Below are 24,029 nucleotides of genomic sequence, written 5' to 3'. Positions count from 1 at the left end.
ACACATGACTGAACCAGGGACAAGTGATACACATGACTGAACCAGGGACAAGTGCTACACTGATGACTGAACCAGGGACAAGTGCTGAAGCTACTGTGAAGCTTTTAAATGAATCCTTGCTTGTCTCAGCAATACAAGTACTCCTTATAACGGAGACATAGCAGCAGCTGCAAACATGTCAGTCTAAATAGTCTCCCATGGCTACACCAGGATCAGCTGATCATCAGTTTGAATCTCACATCCCCTGTACAAACCTGGATTTGAGCCTGATTGTCAACACCCAAACTGATGTTCATCACAGTGTTGAACATCGAAACATATACCTTGACACTGCATGGTGTATGAAGATAGTGTACTCCAAGTTAGCAATTCAGCCAGTGATATCTATCTAAACAATCTTCCTATTAGAGTGCTTACAAGTAGTCACAAATCTGACACAAAGTATTATGCCTGACTGACTGAGTTTGGTTCTACGCCGCTTTAAGCAATATTCCAGCAACATCACGGGGGGGGACACCAGAAATGGGCTTCACACATTGTACCCATGTGGGGATTCGAACCTGGGTCTTCGGCGTGACGAACCAACGCTTTAACCATTAGGCTACCCCACCGCCCCACAAAGTATTATGAGTAACACAAGCAAAGACATCATTCACAAGACAGTCCTTTGTGTCTGATCCTGTATAAACAACAGTAAAGCAGATTAATCAAAGGATGATGCACTAGGACTTTGTTCGGAAAAGTTTGGTCAACAGGTCAATGACCCCATGATAAACATTTTTTACCTGCACCACTAGAATCAGCCTTCCCAACAACTAATCTTGCAAGCCATGCTATCTCTGAAGTACTGTTCAAAGTGACATTGAATCAAACCAATTCACTCATAAAAATCTCTACACAACAAAGTGATGAAACAGATCATTTCAGATGGATATTTCTGACTACTTCCAGCCATGAATAATTGGCAAAACAATGCTGATGAAAACTATGCAAGTAATCCCTTTAAAATTAGCTGTGTGTTGTTGAGACTCTTTCTTTGATAATGCATGTTTTCATCTTACTGCAACCACTTATGGAATGACAAAAAATATGCACAGTGAAATAAGAATTCTTTGAAACATCTTCTGTATCCACTGAAATGTCCAACCATAACTTTCATTTGTCTTCAATGTTTATTTCTGAGTATTTTGAGAGTCGCTCTCTACTTCAACAAACCAGTGTACCGAACAGAAACAATTCTGTAGTAAAATTAGAACAATTATTGACCAACCTGTGTCTTCACAGCTCTGTATAGAATGTTTTCTTGGCTGGGGCAATACTCAGATACATCCTGAAAGTAAGACCAATACACATGTAACAGGCCATCTAGGGATGAGAGACTGGCTCACTTGAGGTGCTGGTGTCGAGCAGACGCATATAAACACAAGTATATCAGCAAACAATAATATTAAAGATTAAATCACTGAAAACATTCAAGACATATACGAACATGTTGGATGGGTCTTTTTGAGTACAGCAGCATCCATTATTAGTCCACACAAGTGAAATCTATAATGCTAGAAGTTATTTATATGCTGTTTCTTGTTTGGGTTTTGTCAAAACACGCAGCCACATTGTCCTTCTAAGAACTTGTGTTATTTGTAAACATTAGGACCAGAATCTTTCTGGCAATAATGTTTGCATGAAGTCTTTCATCTGAGATGTTTTTATATTTTTATCTAAATTTAGGATACTTTAAAAAGAAAGATTTCAGCAGAGGTGTTAATGAGTATATTAGACCAAGATATACTGGTTAGGATGGGCCTATTATTAGTGCTCAAATTTGTGAAAAAGATCTTTGACTGTTGAAAAAGGGACGCTTATCACAGCTCTTGTTAAGACTTCAGTATAAAGTTTGAAGATGTTGAAGCAAGCAATACTACACTTAATTTAAAACTGTTACCTTCAAAATGAATTCTTTCAGCATTGATTTTCTTGTTGGTTGCTCATGGCAAACAACCACTACGTCTTCTACTTCTGTGTTTGGGCATGCACATTATCAGTAATGATGTATATAATCAGTCAGGACACTAACAAACATAGGGTGCTGAGACTGAGAATCACTGACGAGGAGAAGCATGACTGTAATGTTGGGATGACGATGATGATGCCTACAATGACGAGGAAAAGCGTGACTGCAATGTCCGGGTGGATGCTAATGACAACACCATGAAGCTGTGGCATCATCGAGCATCAGTTTAAATGCACAGAACAGGCCAATACTCTTGTGAAAGAGGGGAAGCTATCTAGCTGTTACAGACACTACACCCAACCACTGGGTTACCATCATCCGTACAAGAGTGACGTGGGAAGTCATCTTTCGTAATTATGGAATTGGGTCTTTTGATGATTACAAAGAATGTGTTTCCTAAATGGATAACTGAAGCACTCTTTGTTGTATGACACATTGCAAGTGTTTGAGTCTAAGATCATAAGCAAAACAATTCGGCATCCTCAAAATGCAGAAATTAGGAAGCTTGATTCATTATCAAGAACAAATGACCGTAGTTTTTAAATAAAATGATTACCACTGAAGGATTATGTAAATATTTCAAATAAGGCATCTGGATTCTCTTCTGCAGGGACATGCATGATATAAACTAGATGTTTCTGCTGCTGTCTTTGCTACACACACAGAGGATGAAGCGTGTCATATATCCTACGCTAAAACAGTTATTATTGCCTATTACGATAGTTAATCTGTCATGGCAAAAAGAGGTTGCTCCTTAAGTTGTTTGAGTGTTTGTGTGTTATGTAGCGTATACAATCATCCAGATCCAGTGTAACAACTGAGTTCTGTGATCCTGCTGGAGGGGAGGAGTGGACAGACTCACCTTGGATCATTACACTTAGTTTAATAACACACCATGGCAGAAAACCAATTACCTCCAGGCAACACATCACATAAAACTTTAAACTGAGTGTTCAAATAATCACATACACACAGTGCAGCATGATTAATTTGAAAATAATAAAGATCTGACTTGATGTAACATGAAGTTATATGCCGACTGTTGTTTAACCCCCTGGATGCCACAGGGACATATATGTCCTTCCCCTTCAACCCTCAATTTCAAGTCCAATAAAAATCAAAATATCCCATGCACATAAATACACTTCACAGTTTCGAATTCTGTGGGAAATTTCCTGTTTCTTGATACCATCCACTATTATTTTAGACAAAGCTCAAGTGCTGAAAATGACCTTTCAAAATAGGCTTCATCGAAAATGTCGCCATTTTTGACACAGTACAAAATCGCGATTCACAGCGTTATTTGCTGTATATTTTGAAATGTGAAAATCGGATAATTACTGGGAGTACTGAATTTAAAAAATAACATATTAATGAACACTGATATCACTTTTACATGAAATCGCTAATGATAATTCTTAAACGTTGCCAATGAATCTAGAATCGGTTGGGATGTTTTCGAAAATACACTTACACGAACGCCGTAGAGCGCTTTCTGCCATATTGGATAGTGTTTACAAAATCACGTCAAACTGTCTAATTGTTGATATATTCAGGACACTATTTAAATGGAAAAACCAGTCATTTTATGTTTTGTCTAAAGAGTGTTAATTCTGACAAAGAAGCCGAGACCTTTCACACAATTAATGGAATTAGGTGAGATATATACTAGTCAGCATACCAATGTCGTCTTTTTCCAACGTCGCAAAACGCACAAAACAAGCAATGACATCAACTAAAATGTTGTATTATTTTCAGCAATTTCATTACATTTGAAGATATGGCTAGTACTCTGGTAATAACGATGCAAAATTAGTCAAAGTACATCTACACAAACAGGAGAATATGGGAATCTAAGAACTAACTTATATATCGGATAGGGCCATCCAAATCGCTATTACGTGCTTTCACATGTAGTACGTTGTCATCTTTTCTTATAAATTGTGAAACTACCAAAGCGTATCCGCTCTTATTGGGGAACTTTGAATTGGAATAGTTTGGTTCACCGTGAACAAAAACTAACGAGAATATAGCGTCCGTATCCACAACAAATACTCTACATGTGATTTGAGTTACATTGACCTAGTATTAAGCATAACAGAGTTATGCCCCCTTATCATTATTACGTGTATGACCTCTCTGTCGTCGTTTGACGTCGTAGAAGAAAATCCATTTTTGACAATTATTGCGAGTCATTTTTAATGTTGAGTGCATAAAGTTATACATAAGCACATAAATCCAATTCATATACACTATGTCGTTCAGATATCAGGCTGTATTTTCTTCACTCACACTTTCCGTAAAGATGGCAAAATAAAAAATTCGTAGCACAGTGCTTTTATCGGTGCGCGATAAAAAGCGGAGAAATCTACTGTTTTTTAACGCATAACAAAAATTTTGACAACATTTAGCAAGGTCTATTTCTCAAACCGCCGAGGTAGTTGCACTTATATTAATACCAACGGATAGGAAATTTAATATTCTACACTTCTGTGTAATTTTATAGCCTTACGTAGATCCAGGACCACGCGAGCGCAATTCTCGCACAACGTTCACTTTTCAAAGCATATGAAAATGTGCGCCTGAAAAAAAACTCGGCATCAAGGGGGTTAAGGGCTGGATCACGTACATCAGAATTGAAGTTCACCAGGACATATCTGTGTCTGCACCAGGCACCCCAGAACACACCTGTGTCTAGACCAGGCCCACCAAAACATACCTGTGTCTGGACCAGTTCACCAGAACATACCTGTGTCTACACCAGGCACCCCAGAACATACCTGTGTCTAGACCAGGCCCACCAGAATGTACCTGAATCTGGACCAGGTTCACCAGAACACACCTGTGTCTAGACCAGGCACCCCAGAACATACCTGTGTCTACACCAGGCACCCTAGAACATACCTGAGTCTGGACCAGGTTCCCCAGAACATACCTGTGTCTAGACCAAGCCCACCAGAACGTACCTGAGTCTGGACCAGGTTCATCAGAATATACCTTGTGTCTACACCAGGTACGCCAGAACATACCTGTGTCTACACCAGGTACGCCAGAACATACCTTGTGTCTACACCAGGTATGCCAGAACATACCTGTGTCTACACCAGGTACGCCAGAACATACCTGTGTCTGGACCAGGCCCACCAGAATATACCTGAGTCTGAACCAGGTTCACCAGAACATACCTGTGTCTGGACCAGGCCCACCAGGACATACCTGAGTCTGAACCAGGTTCACCAGAACATACCTGTGTCTGGACCAGGCCCACCAGGACATACCTGAGTCTGGACCAGGCCCACCAGGACATACCTGAGTCTTGACCAGGCACACCCAGAACACACCTGTGTCTGGACCAGGCAGAACATACACCTCTGTCTCACCAGACCACCCCAGAACATACCTGTGTCTGGACCAGGCACCCGAGAACATACCTGAGTCTGGACCAGGTTCACCAGAACATACCAGTCTACCTCACCAGAACATGCCTGTGTCTGGAATATGTCTGGACCAGGCACACCAGGTCTGGTACACCCACACCCACCAGAACATACCTGTGTCTGGACCAGGCATACCCAGAACATACCTGTGTCTGAGTATGGACCAGGTGTCACCCAGGCACCCCAAGAACATACCTGTGTCTGGTCCAGGTTCACCAGAACACAGGACATACCAGGTCTGGACCAGGTTCACCAGAACACACCTGTGTCTGGACCAGGGCAGGCCCACCAACACACCCAGGCACCCCAGAACATACCTGAGTATGGACCAGACACCCCAGAACAACATACCTGAGTCTGGTTCACCAGAACCACCTGTGGCACCCAGAACATACATCCACCAGAACATGTGTCTGGACCAGGCACCAGAACATACCTGCGTCTCGACCAGGTTCACCAGAACACACCTGAGTCTGGACCAGGCACACCTGAAAATACCTGAGTCTGGACCAGGTTCACCAGAACACACCTGTGTCTGAACCAGGCCCACCAGGACATGCAAGCAGTCATCCAGGCAATCAGTCAGTCACCAATCTTAATGACATGGGACAATCACTGGTATTTCACTCTTACTAAATGTACAGGCATGGCTATCTGGTGGTGGGTGGTGGTGTCACCTACCTGGGGGAGGTGTGGACAGTCCAGCCACTCTGCGGTCAGCTGCTGTTCACTCAGACCCTCAGTCCTGCAGCAGAGACAAACAAAGCTATAATTAGTAAGTCCATATGAAGAACATCAGACCAATCCATAATACTCTACAGATTACATCCTTCATGTATAGTGTCATCTAGTGGTCATTATCAAGACATTTTAGTGTGCCAAAAGGTGAGGTGAAACTGGGTTTAACGTCGTACTTGAGAATATTTCGCTCATATGGCGATGTGCATGCGTGTGTGTATGTGCGGCTGCTTGTACTAGCCCAGACTGAAGCTGGTTTTATAGTGCTAGCCAACTGAGATACCATGCCGCAGTGAAGCATGAATACCCCACTCAGACACATTATACTGACTCCGAGGCGACCAGTCCTTGTTGTACCCATTAATGCCGAGCGCCAGGCAGGAACCAACAAGTACCATATTTTAACGTCTTTTGGTATGATGCGGTCGGGGATCGAACCCGCGACCTTCCACTCTCCGGGCGGATGCTCTAACCACAACACCACGGAGGCGGTCAGTGATGCCAAGAAGTGATTACCCCTTTCCATAATAAATACATATCTATGCTGAAATCAGAGTCTATTGTATGATACAGGCTCTATATTAAGCATATATATATGAACACTATCCAGTAGGGTTGACACCAGCCCTTCCATACAGGAGATCAGCCATTTGTCTGTGAACAGCAGACCATATTGACAGTAGCAATGACCACTGTCTATTAACAACAGACTAATTAGTGACTGTAATGTAACCACTAACAGCACTAACAACAGACTGTTACTTGTCCACTAACAACAGATGTATTACCTGTCTATTAACAACAGACTAATCACTTGTCCACTAACAGCACTAGGTGCCTGTCTATTAACAACAGACTAATTAGTGGTCCACTAACAGCACTAGGTGCCTGTCTATTAACAACAGACTAATTAGTGGTCCACTAACAGCACTAGGTGCCTGTCTATTAACAACAGACTAATTAGTGGTCCACTAACAGCACTAGGTGCCTGTCTATTAACAACAGACTAATCACTTGTCCACTAACAGAACTAGGTGCCTGTCTACTAACAACAGACTAATTAGTTGTCCACTAACAGCACTAGGAGCTTGTCTATTAACAACAGACTCATTATTTGTCCACTAACAGAACTAGGTGCCTGTCTATTAACAACAGACTAATTAGTGGTCCACTAACAGAACTAGGTGCCTGGCTGTTAACTGAAACAATTCCTTAATCACTATTGATTCTGATATGAAAGACCTGCTCTGGCCTGTATTTCTATTCATATTTCATTTTTGTAAAAAGCTTCAGTCCTGTCCCCTTCCTCCCCTGGGAGACCGCCATTAGACAGCATCATGCCACATGTTCCATGACAGCTCTGTCATGGAGAGCCAAGCTTTGATATTTCAAATTACACAATATTTCTCTTAATCCTTCAATTCCAGGCTTCTGATGCCTGAATGAGGAACCAGTAATATAATTTAGATTCCAGGATTACTGAAGAACTTTGCTGTCCAATCAGCCTCTGAAGTTAATGAAAACTACTGTTCAACAATGAAACCAGCTTCCTCACACTCAGTCAGTGCCTGTGTCCATACATATACACACAAATGTTTGATTAGACTTGTACTATTTTTAGATGGGAAGATTCTCAACAATTCACAAGTCCAGGTTTAGGGGAAAACAGACTGATGAGTAGTTTCTGATGGTGATGAATACAATGATCAAGTTGATGATCAACATTATAATGTAATAGACATTGCAAACATTGTAACAATGCTGTAGAACAAGGCTGTATAACAATGCTGTGTAACAATGTTGTGTAGCAAGGCTGTATAACAATGAAGTGTAACAAGGCCGTATAACAATGCTGTATAACAATTGTGTGTAGCAAGGCTGCATAACAAGGCTGTATAACAATGCTGTATAACAAGGCTCTAGAACAATGCTGTATAAGAATTGTGTGTAGCAAGGTTGTATTAACAATAAAACAAGGCTGTGTAACAATGCTGTAGAACAAGGCTGTATAACTCCGCTGTATAACAAGGCTGTAGAACAATGCTGTATAACAATTGTGTGTAGCAAGGTTGTATTAACAATGCTGTATAACAATTGTGTGTAGCAAGGCTGTATAGCAAGGCTGTATAACAATGCTGTAGAACAAGGCTGTATAACAATGCTGCATAACAATGCTATATAACAATGCTGTATAACAATTGGGTGTACCAAGGCTGTATAACAATGCTGCATAACATACCTGTGTAACAAGGCTGTATAACAAGGCTGTGTAACAATGCTGTATAACAATGCTGTGTAACAATTGTGTGTAACAAGGCTGTATAACAATGCTGTGTAACAAGGCTGTATAACAATGCTGTGTAACAAGGCTGTATAACAATGCTGTATAACAATGCTGTATAACAATGCTGTATAACAATGCTGTGTAACAAGGCTGTATAACAATGCTGTGTAACAATGCTGTAGAACAAGGCTGTATAACAAGGCTGAGTAACAATGTTGTGTAGCAAGGCTGTATAACAATGCTGTGTAACAAGGCTGTATAACAATGCTGTGTAACATTGCTGTAGAACAAGGCTGTATAACAAGGCTGTATAACAATTGTGTGTGGCAAGGCTGTAGAACAAGGCTGTAGAACAAAGCTGTATAAAAATTGTGTGTAGCAAGGCTGTATAACAATGCTGTATAACAAGGCTGTGCAACAATGTTGTGTAACAAGGCTGTATAACAATGCTGTATAACAATGTTGTGTAACAAGGCTGTATAACAATGCTGTGTAACAAGGCTGTATAACAATGCTGTAAAACAATGCTGTGGAACCAGGCTGTATAACAATGTTGTGGAACAATGCTGTATAACAAGGCTGTGTAACAAGGCTGTGTAACAATTGTGTGTAGCAAGGCTGTATAACAATGCTGTAGAACAAGTCTGTAGAACAATGCTGTATAACAATTGTGTGTAGCAAGGCTGTATAACAAGGCTGTATAACAATGCTGTGTAACAAGGCTGTATAACAATGCTGTATAACAATGTTGTGTAACAATGCTGTATAACAATGCTGTATAACAATGCTGTATAACAAGGCTGTATAACAATGCTGTATAACAAGGCTGTGTAACAATGCTGTGGAACGAGGCTGTACAACAATGCTGTGTAACAATGCTGTATAACAAGGCTGTATAACAAGTCAATGGTTACTGAAGACCAAAACATTCTAACCCGGATCTTCACAGGTAGTGTCCAATGAACTTCTTCGAGAGCAATGTGGTTTTGTTAGTCCGACATTAGATGATTTACGCCTGACAAAAATATACTGAACATCATTGAAAACACACCACCTGTACTAGTTTGGATTTCCAAGATTATAATTGAGCAATCGGTGTAAATTTTACATACTTTTGTAGTCCAATGATTGGTAAAGAAAAGAAGCAAGAACTAATCCTGCAAAACAGTGAAGTTTTAATTCAGCTGACCATGAAAGAAAGATGGAGTCAAATTGGAAAGTCAGTAACATGTATGACCACCATTAGCAGCAACACAAGCTGTGCAACGTCTCCTCATTGAACTGATAAGTCTCTGAATAATGTTTTGAGGCAATGCATTCCACTCTTGTTGCAAGGCATTCTCAAGTTCCCCAAGGTTGTTGATCTGTGGGCGACGTGAGAGGCGTTGGCTGATGTAATCCCACAAGTGTTCAGTGGGAGACAAATCTGGTGACAATGCAAGCCATGGAAGTAGAGGAATGTTGTTGTTTGCCAGAAACTGTGTTTCAACACGTGCAGTGTGCGCTCGAGCATTGTCCTGCTGGAATGTGTGCAGATCTTGATGTTGGTTAAAGAAGGGAACGAGGTTGTTCTGAAGAATGGTGTCACGGTAGTAAAGGGCATTTACTCTGCCACGACAAACTACCAGAGCGGTTTTATGATGATAACTGATCCCGCCCCACACCATAATGCTTCCTCCACCCCACCGATCTGTTTGCACAACACAGTCCTGATGGTAACGTTCTCCCCGTCGACGCCATACCTGTAGACGCCCATCAGCATTTCGCAAGTGAAATCGTGACTAATCGGAGAACAAAACACCATGCCAACGTCGTAACAACCACAAACGATGCTGTTCAGCCCATCGTCAGCATTCACGGCGATGTCTATCAGTCAGGATGGGTCCAACATAAGGGCGTCGACACCGTAATCCTGCTGCACAGAGACGGCGTCGGACACTGGAAGCACTGATCAAACCATGTCTGCCTTGGACAGCGTTGGTGGTTCTGGCAGCCGGCAACGTACCATCCCGAATATGGCACCGAACAATGTCTCGATCTTGGTGAGGGGTGGTAACACGTACCTGGCCAGGACGTTGGCAGTCCCTTGTGGTTCCTGTTTGTTGGTACCTGTTGGCAAGTCTTATGATGGTGGAAAGATGGCAACCAAATCGTCTGGCAATAATCCTGCTTGATGTGCCAACCTGCAACATGCCCAACGCCCGTTCTCGTTCCTCTGGTGACAATCTTGGCATTGCAAAATAAACTTTACTTGTGGAGGTACTGCTAAAATGAGGATGTTTTTTGCCGACGGTCATTTATACCCCTAATCAGCATGTTTAACGCATAATGTACAGCATTATTTATTGTCTTTTGTGTTATTAACAACATTTCCAACGTTCATTTTCACTCTCAAAACAATCCTATTACCATATTTCAAAATTTACAGGTGGTGTGTTTTCAATGATGTTCAGTATATTATTGAAAAAGTCAGCACAAAACCTGGATCTGCAAGAAACTTGAATTCGTTATTGCCTTGAAGTATTATTTATAGGTTAACTTTTTATCAATGTAATGTTTCAAATAGGCGACAGCTGCATCCTACAGCTGAATGGCTTACTTCTTTGGTGGATCAATCTACATGATTGGGATATGATGATATCTTTCAGCCAAGTAAGCGAGCCTGACCACCCGATCCCGTTAGTCATCTCTTACAACAAGCATGAGCTACTGAAGATCAAGTCTAACCCACATCTTCCATGGGATCATAACCTCAACAACAGATCCTTGTTGGTAAACTTCCACCCCCTTGAAGCAAATCTTAGTACACTTCAATTCTAACCCTTGAATCCTCACAGGAAACTATTCTAAAGTTTTGTTTCCTATCATGACATAACTTGTCATCTGTCTCATGTACCAGAGGTCTTCCAATAATACAAGCCTTCACATGTAGACACCTAGCAGCTGTGATCATAAGGAAAGAAACAGGTATAAACCAAGACTCCACAAAAACACCAACAGAAAGTGTCCAACAGCTCGTCTGGCACAGCTGTCAAATATTTCAGAAAGCCAGCAGAGAAGAAACCTTGAGTCTGCGATTGTCACAATAAGTAGCAAGTCACTCAATATTCTATAAGACTAAAACATGGGGTGGTAAAATGTGGAAAATACTTCCCAGCTACCAGAAAAAGCATAATTCTCATGCATGAGAAAGTGAGTGAGAAAGTCTGGAACAAATCAGTACAAAAAGAGAATCTTGCCTTTCTTCATTTAACATGAGCATTCCTGAAATGCTATGACATGCCCCACCACCACAAAACGTAACTGTGAATATTTGTAAATGCATGATATATTACTGGCAAACAAGGATAAGTTGGATCGGCGCAGAGAATGTTTTTACGAGAAGTAGATGGTGCATGGCAATGAGTAAACCCATTTGGTTTGTGAAACATAGAGCAGATGTATGCTAGTACACGTGCACTGCATGACGTCATCATGAAATTGATTCCACGCGTAGCTGCACATGCCTTGCTCATAAGACTGTCACATGGTCGGTAATATTCAGATATATAGATATATATGTCGAGAGAATTAAACATGTCAAAGTAAGGTGTTTGCTGAGACAGGCCATGCGCTTCACCCATCGCACTACACTTGATCGCGGACAATCAACCTGGGGCCCCTTCACTAACACTGGCAAGCGCCAGTCGGCTGCACTCATACATGCTAATATGGGTCAACTGTCAGGTCGGTGCTCAACTTATCCTTGTTTGCCAGTAGTTATGAAATTCTTATCCCTGTCCACCTAACCAGGAAGTCCTTGACTCACTTTCCGTAGTTGTCCCTTCCTAAAAGGACAATCCCTTCCTCACTTGATGACATACATGGTTCTACTAAATCTGTTTATGTGAATCACACCCTTGACAGATGTAGATACCTTTCTTGTTTCTTTAAAACATTGGATGAAATCTAGGAACTAATCTAAAGTGGCTACGAGACAGGATGTATTACCAGCAACTCCCAGTGCCTTTTGTCAAGAGAATCCTTGGATTTAGTGATTTCTGCAGATGTTGGTGTGGAAGAGGTAAGGGTTTACATGCCTATCAAGCTGACTATTTGACACTCAGTTTCCTGACCTATGAGGATGATGTTCAGATTACACATTAGGGCTTTTATTACTGATCTGTTATTTGATTTGTATCTGACATGAATATTTTGAACTGCTCAAATTAAAAATTGTGATTTAATCCTGCATGCCCTACCAGAGTACTGGGATGAGTGAGTTAGTGAGTGACTTTGGAGCTTTGTTTCAGTTACATCATCAGAAATGACACTCGGCATAACACGAGACTACTACACAAGCCATGACACTAGACATGACACAAGACATAACAGTAAGCATGACACATAACACAAGGCATTAAACTGAACATGATACTAGGTATGATACAAGACTTCAAACATGACACTAGACATAAGACACGACACAAAATATGACACTAGGCATTTCATTAGACATAGCAGTAGACATAGCAATAGGCAGGACACTAGACATTAAACTAGACAAGACACAAGGCCTTACTGATATTGGACACTCTACTTCAACAACCTCCAAAAGAGGGAGGTTTCAAAGCACCATTACAAGTATACCAATCCCTTGCAGGAGCTGAGCTTGGACTCTCAAGCAGCTGGTGTCACCCCTAACCTCACCCACCAAGACACAAGCATGGGGAGATGGGGACTGTCAAGCAGAATGTTTCATCGAATACCACTGTCAACAAGAGCTACTCCAACTTCGCATTAACAATGAACACCTTAGTCTAGTGCTACATAGAGACATGAATTGAGTATAGTCTCACAGAGACTAAGCCAGGGCATTATCATAGGACTTATCCTTAACTGGAATACACACCTGGTCTGATAATAATCTGAAATGAATGACAGCAACCTAGAATCAGCCATTAATGCTATCAAAGGACTCCTACCTTCAGGGCTCTGACCCCTAATGGTGTGAGTTTGACATTCACTGTTGTGTGTTACAATTTCCATTTTTGATCATGCAATAGAATAATGCTTAGCTTAAGTAAAAAACCTAATTGCCAAAGCCCGTTTTATTAGATTTCCTTAATTACACTTGTGATTATCTGTCTGTTTTATTACCTGATGTGGGTGTGCTTTCATGTGATTTGCAAATTATTAATGTGCAGCAAGCATGAAAACCTCATAACAAAATGCAAGTCATTGCTTACTGATGTATCTATAATGGTTCACCTAATCAAGTAGAAATAATATTGATGGAAGTCAAATTAAAATGGAATCCTACCTGTCGTAAAAGCTGCTTAAATTGCTTTTAGCCCAGACTGAACTGGTTTTATATCCTTCAATGTTAGCACGTCTTTTGGTATGACATGGTGGGTGATTGAACCAGCGACTTTCCGGCACTCGGGCAGGCGTGGTGACAGTTTTGAGACAATGCTGCCAGTATAACAGTCATAATTCCCTAGGTTCAGAAGCTCACCTTCAAGGAGCAGTTAAGTTATATTATAAGTGATAAAGAGGTGCTCAGACATTAGTTATGGTGTTAAAGTTTTCCAACTGTATACATCTGAAATATACATCTTCTTTCGACGATACCTATGACTTCCAACAAATTAAAATTTTTAGAAACAATCTCTTTCTTATTAATTATTATCGAAAAAAGAGTACATGTATCTGTAAAATGATGTGCAATGTTTCCATATTTTTTGCAAGGTTTTTATGTTGCCAGAAATATGCTCATCTTCTTTGCAATGTGGTCATGTTGATTTCAGTGTGTTCACGTTGTTTCCAAGCATGATTGCATAATAGTCCCACTTCAAATTAACACAATATTTGTCTGTGAAGCAGAGTCTGTATACATGACCATAACACTAAGGATAAGGATCTAACTTTTCTGTTTTCAAGCATAGTTCTGAAGTTGGCTAATTTGTTCTGAGGCATACATAGAGTTTATCAGTGTTGATATATTTGTCCATCTATTTATCAAAAATATTGTAAAACAGAGATTAACATTACAACAAATATTAATTGTGCAAAACACCTGATGTAAATATACTATGTTTAACATCTATAGATTTGCTCCATCAAAAATATTTAGCTTAAACAACAAGATCTTCTTTATATAATTTTAACATCATGTGACAATTGTCTACCTTATAATACACTTGTACTATGGGTCATGTCGCCTAAAATATGGAATAAATTTGACTTGACTTGACTTGACATACACACATCAACAAACTTAAAGAAAAAGAATGTACATTATTTCTGTTTATAATTACTAGAAATTATGTACATCGGTAGGTATGCTAAAATCGTGAGATCATCCATTCTAATTGTTGGTTTGTCAGCACCTAACTGAGGCTTGTATGTTTCACCAAAGTCTACATCCTGTCTGAGAAATTACCGAAATACTACCTAAACCCTACAACTACTTGAACAAATACATTAATATTGTATTATTGAAAATTATTTAAAAGGTATGACAGTCAAGAGTTTTAATTGCTATGAATTTTTTACAAAACTGAAGAGAAACAGTAGCATGACATGTCGACAACAAAGTACAAACCCTCTTTGGTTGAACGAGGGACCACATGGTGCAGAATCGCAAGCCTGACACTGAGAAGTATGAACATAGGTTTGAAGCTTGCTACAATACGGTGTTGATGCGCTACATCCCGATATCAAAGTTTCAAGATTAGACTCAAAGTGACGAAAAACATTATTTACCAAAGTCTGTTTGCCACCTGCGACCGATATTTATGCCGTTTCGGGATGCTGTGACAGCTGTTTTGGGATGCTATGACTGCTGTTAAAATTGTATGCTCGGCGACCCAGTTCTCACATGCTTTTGTAGCTGATACGCAAGTTTTGTTTCCATTTTAAACGATTAGTTTTCCATTACAGATGCATTTGTTTCAGTTTTAGAGGATATTGTTGCAGTTTTGGAAGTTTATTTTCCTACTTTGGTGATTTTTGTTCTGTTTTGGTGTATATGAGTTCAGTTTTGAGGATTTGTTCACTGTTTGTATGGTAGGCCTGATCAGTATATCACTCCCTTGTCAGCCTCATGTGAGAGAAAAGTTGACGTTATGGAAGGAGCAGATGTGCATACTTTGCTTAGACCTTGGGACAGTGGGGTAGCCTTGTGGCTAAAGCTTTTGCTTGTGATGCAGAACACCAGGGTTGATCCCCACAAGTGTACATTACGTGTGAAGCCCATCTCTGGAGTATTGATGTTGCTGACACATGTGACAAACCTTGGGGTGACATGAAATGGTGTTTAATTTAATGTACTGGTGTAGTGATAAACATATTATACATATATACACAGTGTATAAACTAATGTCAGTTTATAGCGCATGTCCACCCCAATACCATGCTGTTGTACTTATGGATACATGTCAGCGTATCCCAATTCTGTAGATCGATGCTTGTGCTTTTAATCACCGACCGCTGCCATACAGCTGGAATACTGCAGAGTGCAGCGTTAAAACAACAACCTACCAGCCACCCAACATATGGATACTACATTCTGAGATACACTATACAGACTTCCCTTAGTGCCAAGCTCCAGGCAGAGAAACATGGATGGGGTTTGAACACCGATCTTCTCTGTGGGCAGATGCCCTATCCACTACACCCACAGAAGTGCTTGTCAAATATAAAATGTTAATCAGTCTGAATCTGGGAGTAAAACGCATGAGGGATGCAACTCACGACTGCAAAAAGCAGCATCTTACATGACTGAGAATTGCATGATCACACAATGTATTCTGGATGTCACAGTATTCTAATCCTACCAGCCAGTAGATTTACTGATGTACAGTCTGCTGCCATTCAGTTGGAATATATCGCGGGCAGCGGCCTAAATCAAGGTTTATTCACAACTAGGAAACAGGCCCTTGTCAAAGTGAAGGAGTTCCAAGCAGAACCAACAGTAGCACAGATTGGGTACCATTTTCCTACATCTGAAGTTCACCATAAATATATTCCAACGGTCATATACTCAACCACAGATATATTATAATCACATGGATTTCCATATTTATACCATACAGTTGCTATAAAAGCAGCATAACAAAATTATCTCCTTTCATCCTTGCCTGTGTGGTGATGTGTTGAAACCAATCGGATCTGTAAGTGGAGGTGAAGTAATACCTCGAGAGAGTCGGCTAGTGTGATGTGTGGGTTACTAAACACAGAGCCTAAAGCGGCATTAAGATTATTTAGATTAGTCAGCTTCTGTGCTGATGTACGCACCGTCACGATTCCACTAAAGAAGCAAAAGATATTTTTTATTAAAGGAAACTGTATCCAAGGTTTTCGTGAAGATTGTCTACACCAGAGTGACACCTAATCAATGGACAATTACCTGGTGAAAGTTTTTCCATGTAAGTTGGGCGGATATTATCATTTTAGTAGGTATTAGAGTTGACTAATGAGATCCACTGCATACTCTTCACATTACCACTATCATTTTCAAAATATTTATCCTAACATTGAATGTGCTTAACTTAGCCCAGCTTTTTGTCAATGAAACAAATCTACATTAGCTTTAAGGGCATTAGTATTCTCCTGAGACAGCAATAGCAGAGCCGTAGTTTCAATCAAAATAACGCTGTGTCACTGTTGTTGCACTGAAAAGGGATTTGATTCCTTTTGTAAGCATCCTGTGCCACCTACTATCTGACAGGCCTGATACACATTCTGGACAGAAGTACTAGTGGTGGGGGGGGAATAATACAATAATAGGTGGTGGAAGCTGCAGCAGTGGTAGTAGATGCAGTAGCTATAGTAGCTATAGTAGTAGTAGTATAGTAGTAGTAGTAGTAGTAGTAGTAGTAGTAGTAGTAGTAGTTTGACATGTAGTAAATCGGTAGCCTTCTAGTATAATATTATTTCCCATGTGGTAAAAGTGGTACCACTTGTAACAACAACTGGTAGATTATTTCCCATGTGGTAAAGTGGTAACTTCTAGTATATTATTACACTTGTTACAACAACTGGTAGATTATTTCCCATGTGGTAAAGTGGTAACTTCTAGTATATTATTACACTTGTTACAACAACTGGTAGATTATTTCCCATGTGGTAAAGTGGTAACTTCTAGTATATTATTACACTTGTTACAACAACTGGTAGATTATTTCCCATGTGGTAAAGTGGTAACTTCTAGTTTATTATTATACTTGTTACAACAACTGGTAGATTATTTCCCATGTGGTAAAGTGGTAACTTCTAGTATATTATTATACTTGTTACAACAACTGGTAGATTATTTCCCATGTGGTAAAGTGGTAACTTCTAGTATATTATTATACTTGTTACAACAACTGGTAGATTATTTCCCATGTGGTAAAGTGGTAACTTCTAGTATATTATTACACTTATTACAACAACTGGTAGATTATTTCCCATGTGGTAAAGTGGTAACTTCTAGTATATTATTATTATTTTGTTACAACAACTTCTGGTAGATTATTTCCCAACTGGTAAAGTGGTAAACTTTCTAGTTTATTATTATACTTGTTACAACAACTGGTAGATTATTTCCCATGTGGTAAAGTGGTAACTTCTAGTATATTATTATACTTGTTACAACAACTGGTAGATTATTTCCCATGTGGTAAAGTGGTAACTTCTAGTATATTATTATACTTGTTACAACAACTGGTAGATTATTTCCCATGTGGTAAAGTGGTAACTTCTAGTATATTATTATACTTGTTACAACAACTGGTAGATTATTTCCCATGTGGTAAAGTGGTAACTTCTAGTTTATTATTATACTTGTTACAACAACTGGTAGATTATTTCCCATGTGGTAAAGTGGTAACTTCTAGTTTATTATTATACTTGTTACAACAACTTGTAGATTATTTCCCATGTGGTAAAGTGGTAACTTCTAGTATATTATTATACTTGTTACAACAACTGGTAGATTATTTCCCATGTGGTAAAGTGGAAACTTGTAGTTTATTATTACACTTGTTAAAACAACTACTATATTATTACACTTGCTACAACAACTGGTAGATTATTTCCCATGTGGTAAAGTGGAAACTTCTAGTATATTATTATACTTGTTACAACAACTGGTAGATTATTTCCTATGTGGTAAAGTGGTAACTTCTATATATTATTATGTTACAACAACTGGTAGATTATTTCCCATGTGGTAAAGTGGTAACTTCTAATATATTATTATACTTGTTACAACAACTGGTAGATTATTTCCCATGTGGTAAAGTGGAAACTTCTAGTTTATTATTATACTTGTTACAACAACTGGTAGATTATTTCCCATGTGGTAAAGTGGTAACTTCTAGTTTATTATTATACTTGTTACAACAACTGGTAGATTATTTCCCATGTGGTAAAGTGGAAACTTCTAGTATATTATTATACTTGTTACAACAACTATTTCCCATGTGGTAAAGTACTTCTAGTATTATTATTATAGATTACTTGTTACAACAACTGGTAGATTATTTCCCATGTGGTAAAGTGGAAACTTCTAGTATATTATTATACTTGTTACAACCACTACTATATTATTATACTTGTTACAACAAATGGTAGATTATTTCCCATGTGGTAAAGTGGAAACTTCTAGTTTATTATTATACTTGTTACAACAACTACTATATTCGTACAGTATACAGGCCAGACTGGGAATTAGTTCACTGGAGTCAGGTACAGACAGAAATTCCTGGCCAGAGGCCAGTGTGGCACCGCCTCCGTGGTTAGTGGTTAGAGTCAATCCGCCCACCCGAGACGGAAGGTGCGGAGTTCGATCCCAGACCACGCCATACAAAAGAGCTAAAATATGGTACTTGTTGGTCCCTGTCTGGCGCCGCATTAATGGGTACAACAAGGACTGATCGGCTCGGAGTCAGTATAATGTGTCTGAGTGGGGTATTCATGCTTCACTGTCCATGGTATCTCAGTGGGCTAGCACTATAAAACCAGCTTAAGTCTGGGCTAGTACAATCAGCCCACATACACATAACTGCATCATATCAAATATGAAACCCATTTCACCTCACCTCACCTCAGGTCATCCTGTCCCTGTAGGTGACTCGAACACAACCCGTTCACTATTCATGAAAATGTAACATCCAAGTAAGTAGTATCAGCAATCTTTTCAAACTCCTGCAACAAAACACAACTCAAGTGATTCCCATGTGGTGATGGGCAACATTAAACAATATGCGCTCACAACTTAGGGCATTACTGAGATTTATAACACCCCATATTGCCACGTTGGAAATAAGCACATATGCAAACTAGTTTGTTGAGTAAAACTGTTCCTGCCCTAGTAATTCCTGCTGAGGCGGTACAGAAATACCTGGCGTAACAACATCACAGTGACTGGGAGTAATCAGGCAGAAAGCTGAGTGATGGTGTAGTAATACAATCATGATCCCATCACTCCATGCACACCAGAAAGAGGGCAACACATTCACTGTACCTGTACCTTAACTACAAGCAGAACGTCATCAGGCAAAGCTGTGTCAGCTTGCTAACTATCAACTCAATATGAAATATCTTTTTTTGTCCTGACTGGTGATCTGGGGGCATCTACAACAAATATAGTCCTTTCTTTATTTCTTTAAAGCAGAAAAAGGTTGGCCTGCATCAATCATCGATCACATGATCTGAAATTCATTTCTCAGCTCCAAACTGAATGGATCTTCAAGTTCTCACTTCAAAATATGAACACTGAACAACGTTCTTGAATTTTGAACAGATGGCCGAGATTGTATTGTAGAACTTTCCATGGACTATGGAAAGTCTCTTCCGACTCAGTACTTACCCCACTGAAGTGAGACATAGATGATTTCAACAAAATATACATCTCATAACTGTCAGAATAGCCAATGTTAACCTTCAAATAGGTTGCATGATTAGAAAACACATGCCAACTGTCACTTTCCCAATCTGTTCTGCAACAATGGTCAAGAAAGATCATTTCAATGTGACCAGTAATGCTGTGTGCAATGCAGTGTGATCTGGGCCCCATTCCTCAAAGCGATCATTGCTCTAAGATGATTGTATCTCCCATACTTTAACATAGACTTACGACTGTCGTAGAGCTATGATCGCTTTGAGGAACGGGGCCCTGATCTTAATGAGATTGGTGTTTTGGTCAGTAGCAATGAAACATGGACACAGACTGACGGACAATGATGGACAGACTGATGAACAGATGGACAGGCACATGCAAGCAAGCACGCATGCACACACGATCATGCACACACACGCGCACACACACACATTCAGCATTAGGCACATTCCAAACAATAACTTCAGTCGTAATTACAGACAATAAAAAAACATGCTATTAATGATTATATGGATGACAAAGAATCCACTTGGAACAGGGTACATACAGAATTACTTTTTATAGAAATATATCAAGATGAGTGGAACACTTAAAAATCTATGGCTTAACAATGGGTTCTTGTAACTTTTGAAGATGAGTGAGTGAGTTGTGTTTTACACCACTTTTAGCAATACTCCAGCAATATCATGGCTGGGGACACCAGAAATGGGTTTCACACAATGTACTCATGTGGGGAATTGAATTCGGGTCTTCAGTGTGACGAGCGAATGCTTTAAGCATTAGGCTACCCCACCGCCTCTGATGATTTGACTGCTAAAGTTAAATCTATCAAGGGTTTACATAACACGTTTATTTATTTTTCAGGCTAGGCTAAGAGTGGACTTCCCCTTCCCCTACCCTTCCCCTACCCTAATTTTGGATGATAAATTATTCAATCCTGAGTGAACTTAAAAAGAATTAGAAAACCTATTGCCTGCAAAAACAGAGGAATAAAAACACAACTTTTACTCTAGCAGTGATCTGTCTAGGACTTTCTGGTGTAGATGAAACAGGAAGATCTGTACACTCTTTGATCTAATCCCCAATAACACTGAACTTAATACCTAGTAACACCATATTGTACTGGACACCAAACATCCCTAAAACCTATATTTGCTTATTTGATAAAATGTCCATCACCTTCATGTTTGCTATTCATGATAAAGGTCAGAGTCATCGATGTACTGGATGGGCAATCACCTAATGAAGGAATGCTGTCACAGGCATGGACAAACAGGATGAATGGCCTCAAGAGAATTCACTCTCATGTTGGACAAAATTCGGTCAGTATGCTTGAGCCTTAAATCACACATTATACTGACCCAGTGTATACAATTGCATTCACGGAAGCATATACAACAGCATGCACAACTGCATACAAAGCAGCTGATGATGTACAACAGCATAAACAACAGCTGATGATGTACAACAGCATAACCAACAGCTGATGATGATGATGATGTACAACAGCATAACCAAAAACAGCTGATGATGTACAACAGCATAAACAACAGCTGAAGATGTACAACAACATAAACAACAACAGCTGATGATATACAACAACATAAACAACAACAGCTGATGATATACAACAACATAAACAACAGCACCTGATGATGTACAACAGCATAAACAACACCTGATGATGTACAACAGCATAAACAACACCTGATGATGTACAACAGCATAAAAACAGCTGATGATGTACAACAGCATAAACAGCAGCTGATGATGTACAACAGCATAAACAGCAGCTGATGATGTACAACAGCATAAACAACAGCTGATGATGTACAACAGCATAAACAACAGCTGATGATGTACAACAGCATAAACAACAGCTGATGATGTACAACAGCATAACCAACAGCTGATGATGTACAACAGCATAAACAACAGCTGATGATGTACAACAGCATAAACTACAGCTGATGATGTACAACAGCATAAACAACAGCTGATGATGTACAACAGCATAAACAACAGCTGATGATGTACAACAGCATACACAACAGCTGATGATGTACAACAGCATAAACAACAGCTGATGATGTACAACAGCATAAACAACAGCTGATTATGTACAACAGCATACGCAACAGCTGATTATGTACAACAGCATAAACAACAGTTGATTATGTACAACAGCATAAACAGCAGCTGATGATGTACAACAGCATAAACAACAGCTGATGATGTACAACAGCATAAACAGCAGCTGATGATGTACAACAGCATAAACAGCAGCTGATGATGTACAACAGCATAAACAACAGCTGATGATGTACAACAGCATAAACAGCACCTGATGATGTACAACAGCATAAACAACAGCTGATGATGTACAACAGCATAAACAGCAGCTGATGATGTACAACAGTATAAGCAACAGCTGATGATGTACAACAGCATAAACAACAGCTGATGATGTACAACAGCATAAACAGCTGATGATGTACAACAGTATAAGCAACAGCTGATGATGTACAACAGCGTACACAACAGCTGATGATGTACAACAGCATAAACAACATCTGATGATGTACAGCAGCATAAACAACAGCTGATGATGTACAACAGCATAAACAACACCTGATGATGTACAACAGCATACACAACAGCTGATGATGTACAACAGCATAAACAACACCTGATGATGTACAACAGCATAAACAACAGCTGATGAAGTACAACAGCATAAACAACAGCTGATGATGTACAACAGCATACACACCACCTGATGATGTACAACAGCATAAACAACACCTGATGATGTACAACAGCATACACAACAGCTGATGAAGTACAACAGCATAAACAACAGCTGATGATGTACAACAGCATACACAACAGCTGATGATGTACAACAGCATAAACAACAGCTGATGATGTACAACAGCATACACAACAGCTGATGATGTACAACAGCATAAACAACAGCTGATGATGTACAACAGCATACACAACAGCTGATGATGTACAACAGCATAAACAACAGCTGATGATGTACAACAGCATAAACTACAGCTGATGATGTACAAAAGCAGACACAACAGTTGATGATATACAACAACATAAACAACAACAGCTGATGATGTAAAACAGCATAAACAACAGCTGATGATGTACAACAGCAGACACTACAGCTGATGATGTACAACTAGCAGAAGTGTGACACTGATGATGTTATATGGACAAGTAGATGTGTGACAGTGATGGTGTTATATGGACTAGTAGATGTGTGACACTGATGGTGTTATATGGACTAGTAGATGTGTGACAGTGATGGTGTTATATGGACAAGTAGATGTGTGACACTGATGGTGTTATATGGACTAGTAGATGTGTGACACTGATGGTGTTATATGGACAAGTAGATGTGTGACACTGATGGTGTTATATGGACAAGTAGATGTGTGACACTGATGGTGTTATATGGACAAGTAGTAGATGTGTGACACTGATGGTGTTATATGGACAAGTAGATGTGTGACACTGATGGTGTTATATGGACAAGTAGATGTGTGACACTGATGGTGTTATATGGACAAGTAGATGTGTGACACTGATGGTGTTATATGGACAAGTAGATGTGTGACACTGATGGTGTTATATGTTCTTGTACATGTGTGACACTGATGGTGTTATATG

General features: G+C 39.7%; 1 protein-coding gene across 2 annotated transcripts in view; it reads right to left on the bottom strand.

The window, feature by feature from the left end:
- Positions 1-24,029, bottom strand: part of LOC124272782 (aminopeptidase O-like) — a 100,951-nt gene that overhangs the window by 15,076 nt on the left and 61,846 nt on the right. Inside the window, exons 10-11 of one of the 2 annotated variants that reach the window (XM_046707984.1) lie at positions 6,130-6,193; positions 1,271-1,330 (exon numbers count right to left, since the gene is read on the bottom strand). In XM_046707984.1, coding sequence (XP_046563940.1) covers positions 1,271-1,330; positions 6,130-6,193 — 124 coding nt within the window. The remainder of the gene's footprint in view (positions 1-1,270; positions 1,331-6,129; positions 6,194-24,029) is intronic. The other variant, XR_006897427.1, reaches the window with a different exon arrangement.

This window comes from Haliotis rubra, unplaced genomic scaffold (assembly GCF_003918875.1).
Source record: "Haliotis rubra isolate DU_JTF1 unplaced genomic scaffold, ASM391887v1 Scf173, whole genome shotgun sequence".
NCBI lineage: Eukaryota > Metazoa > Mollusca > Gastropoda > Lepetellida > Haliotidae > Haliotis > Haliotis rubra.
This window is presented reverse-complemented; position numbering and strand designations above follow the sequence as displayed.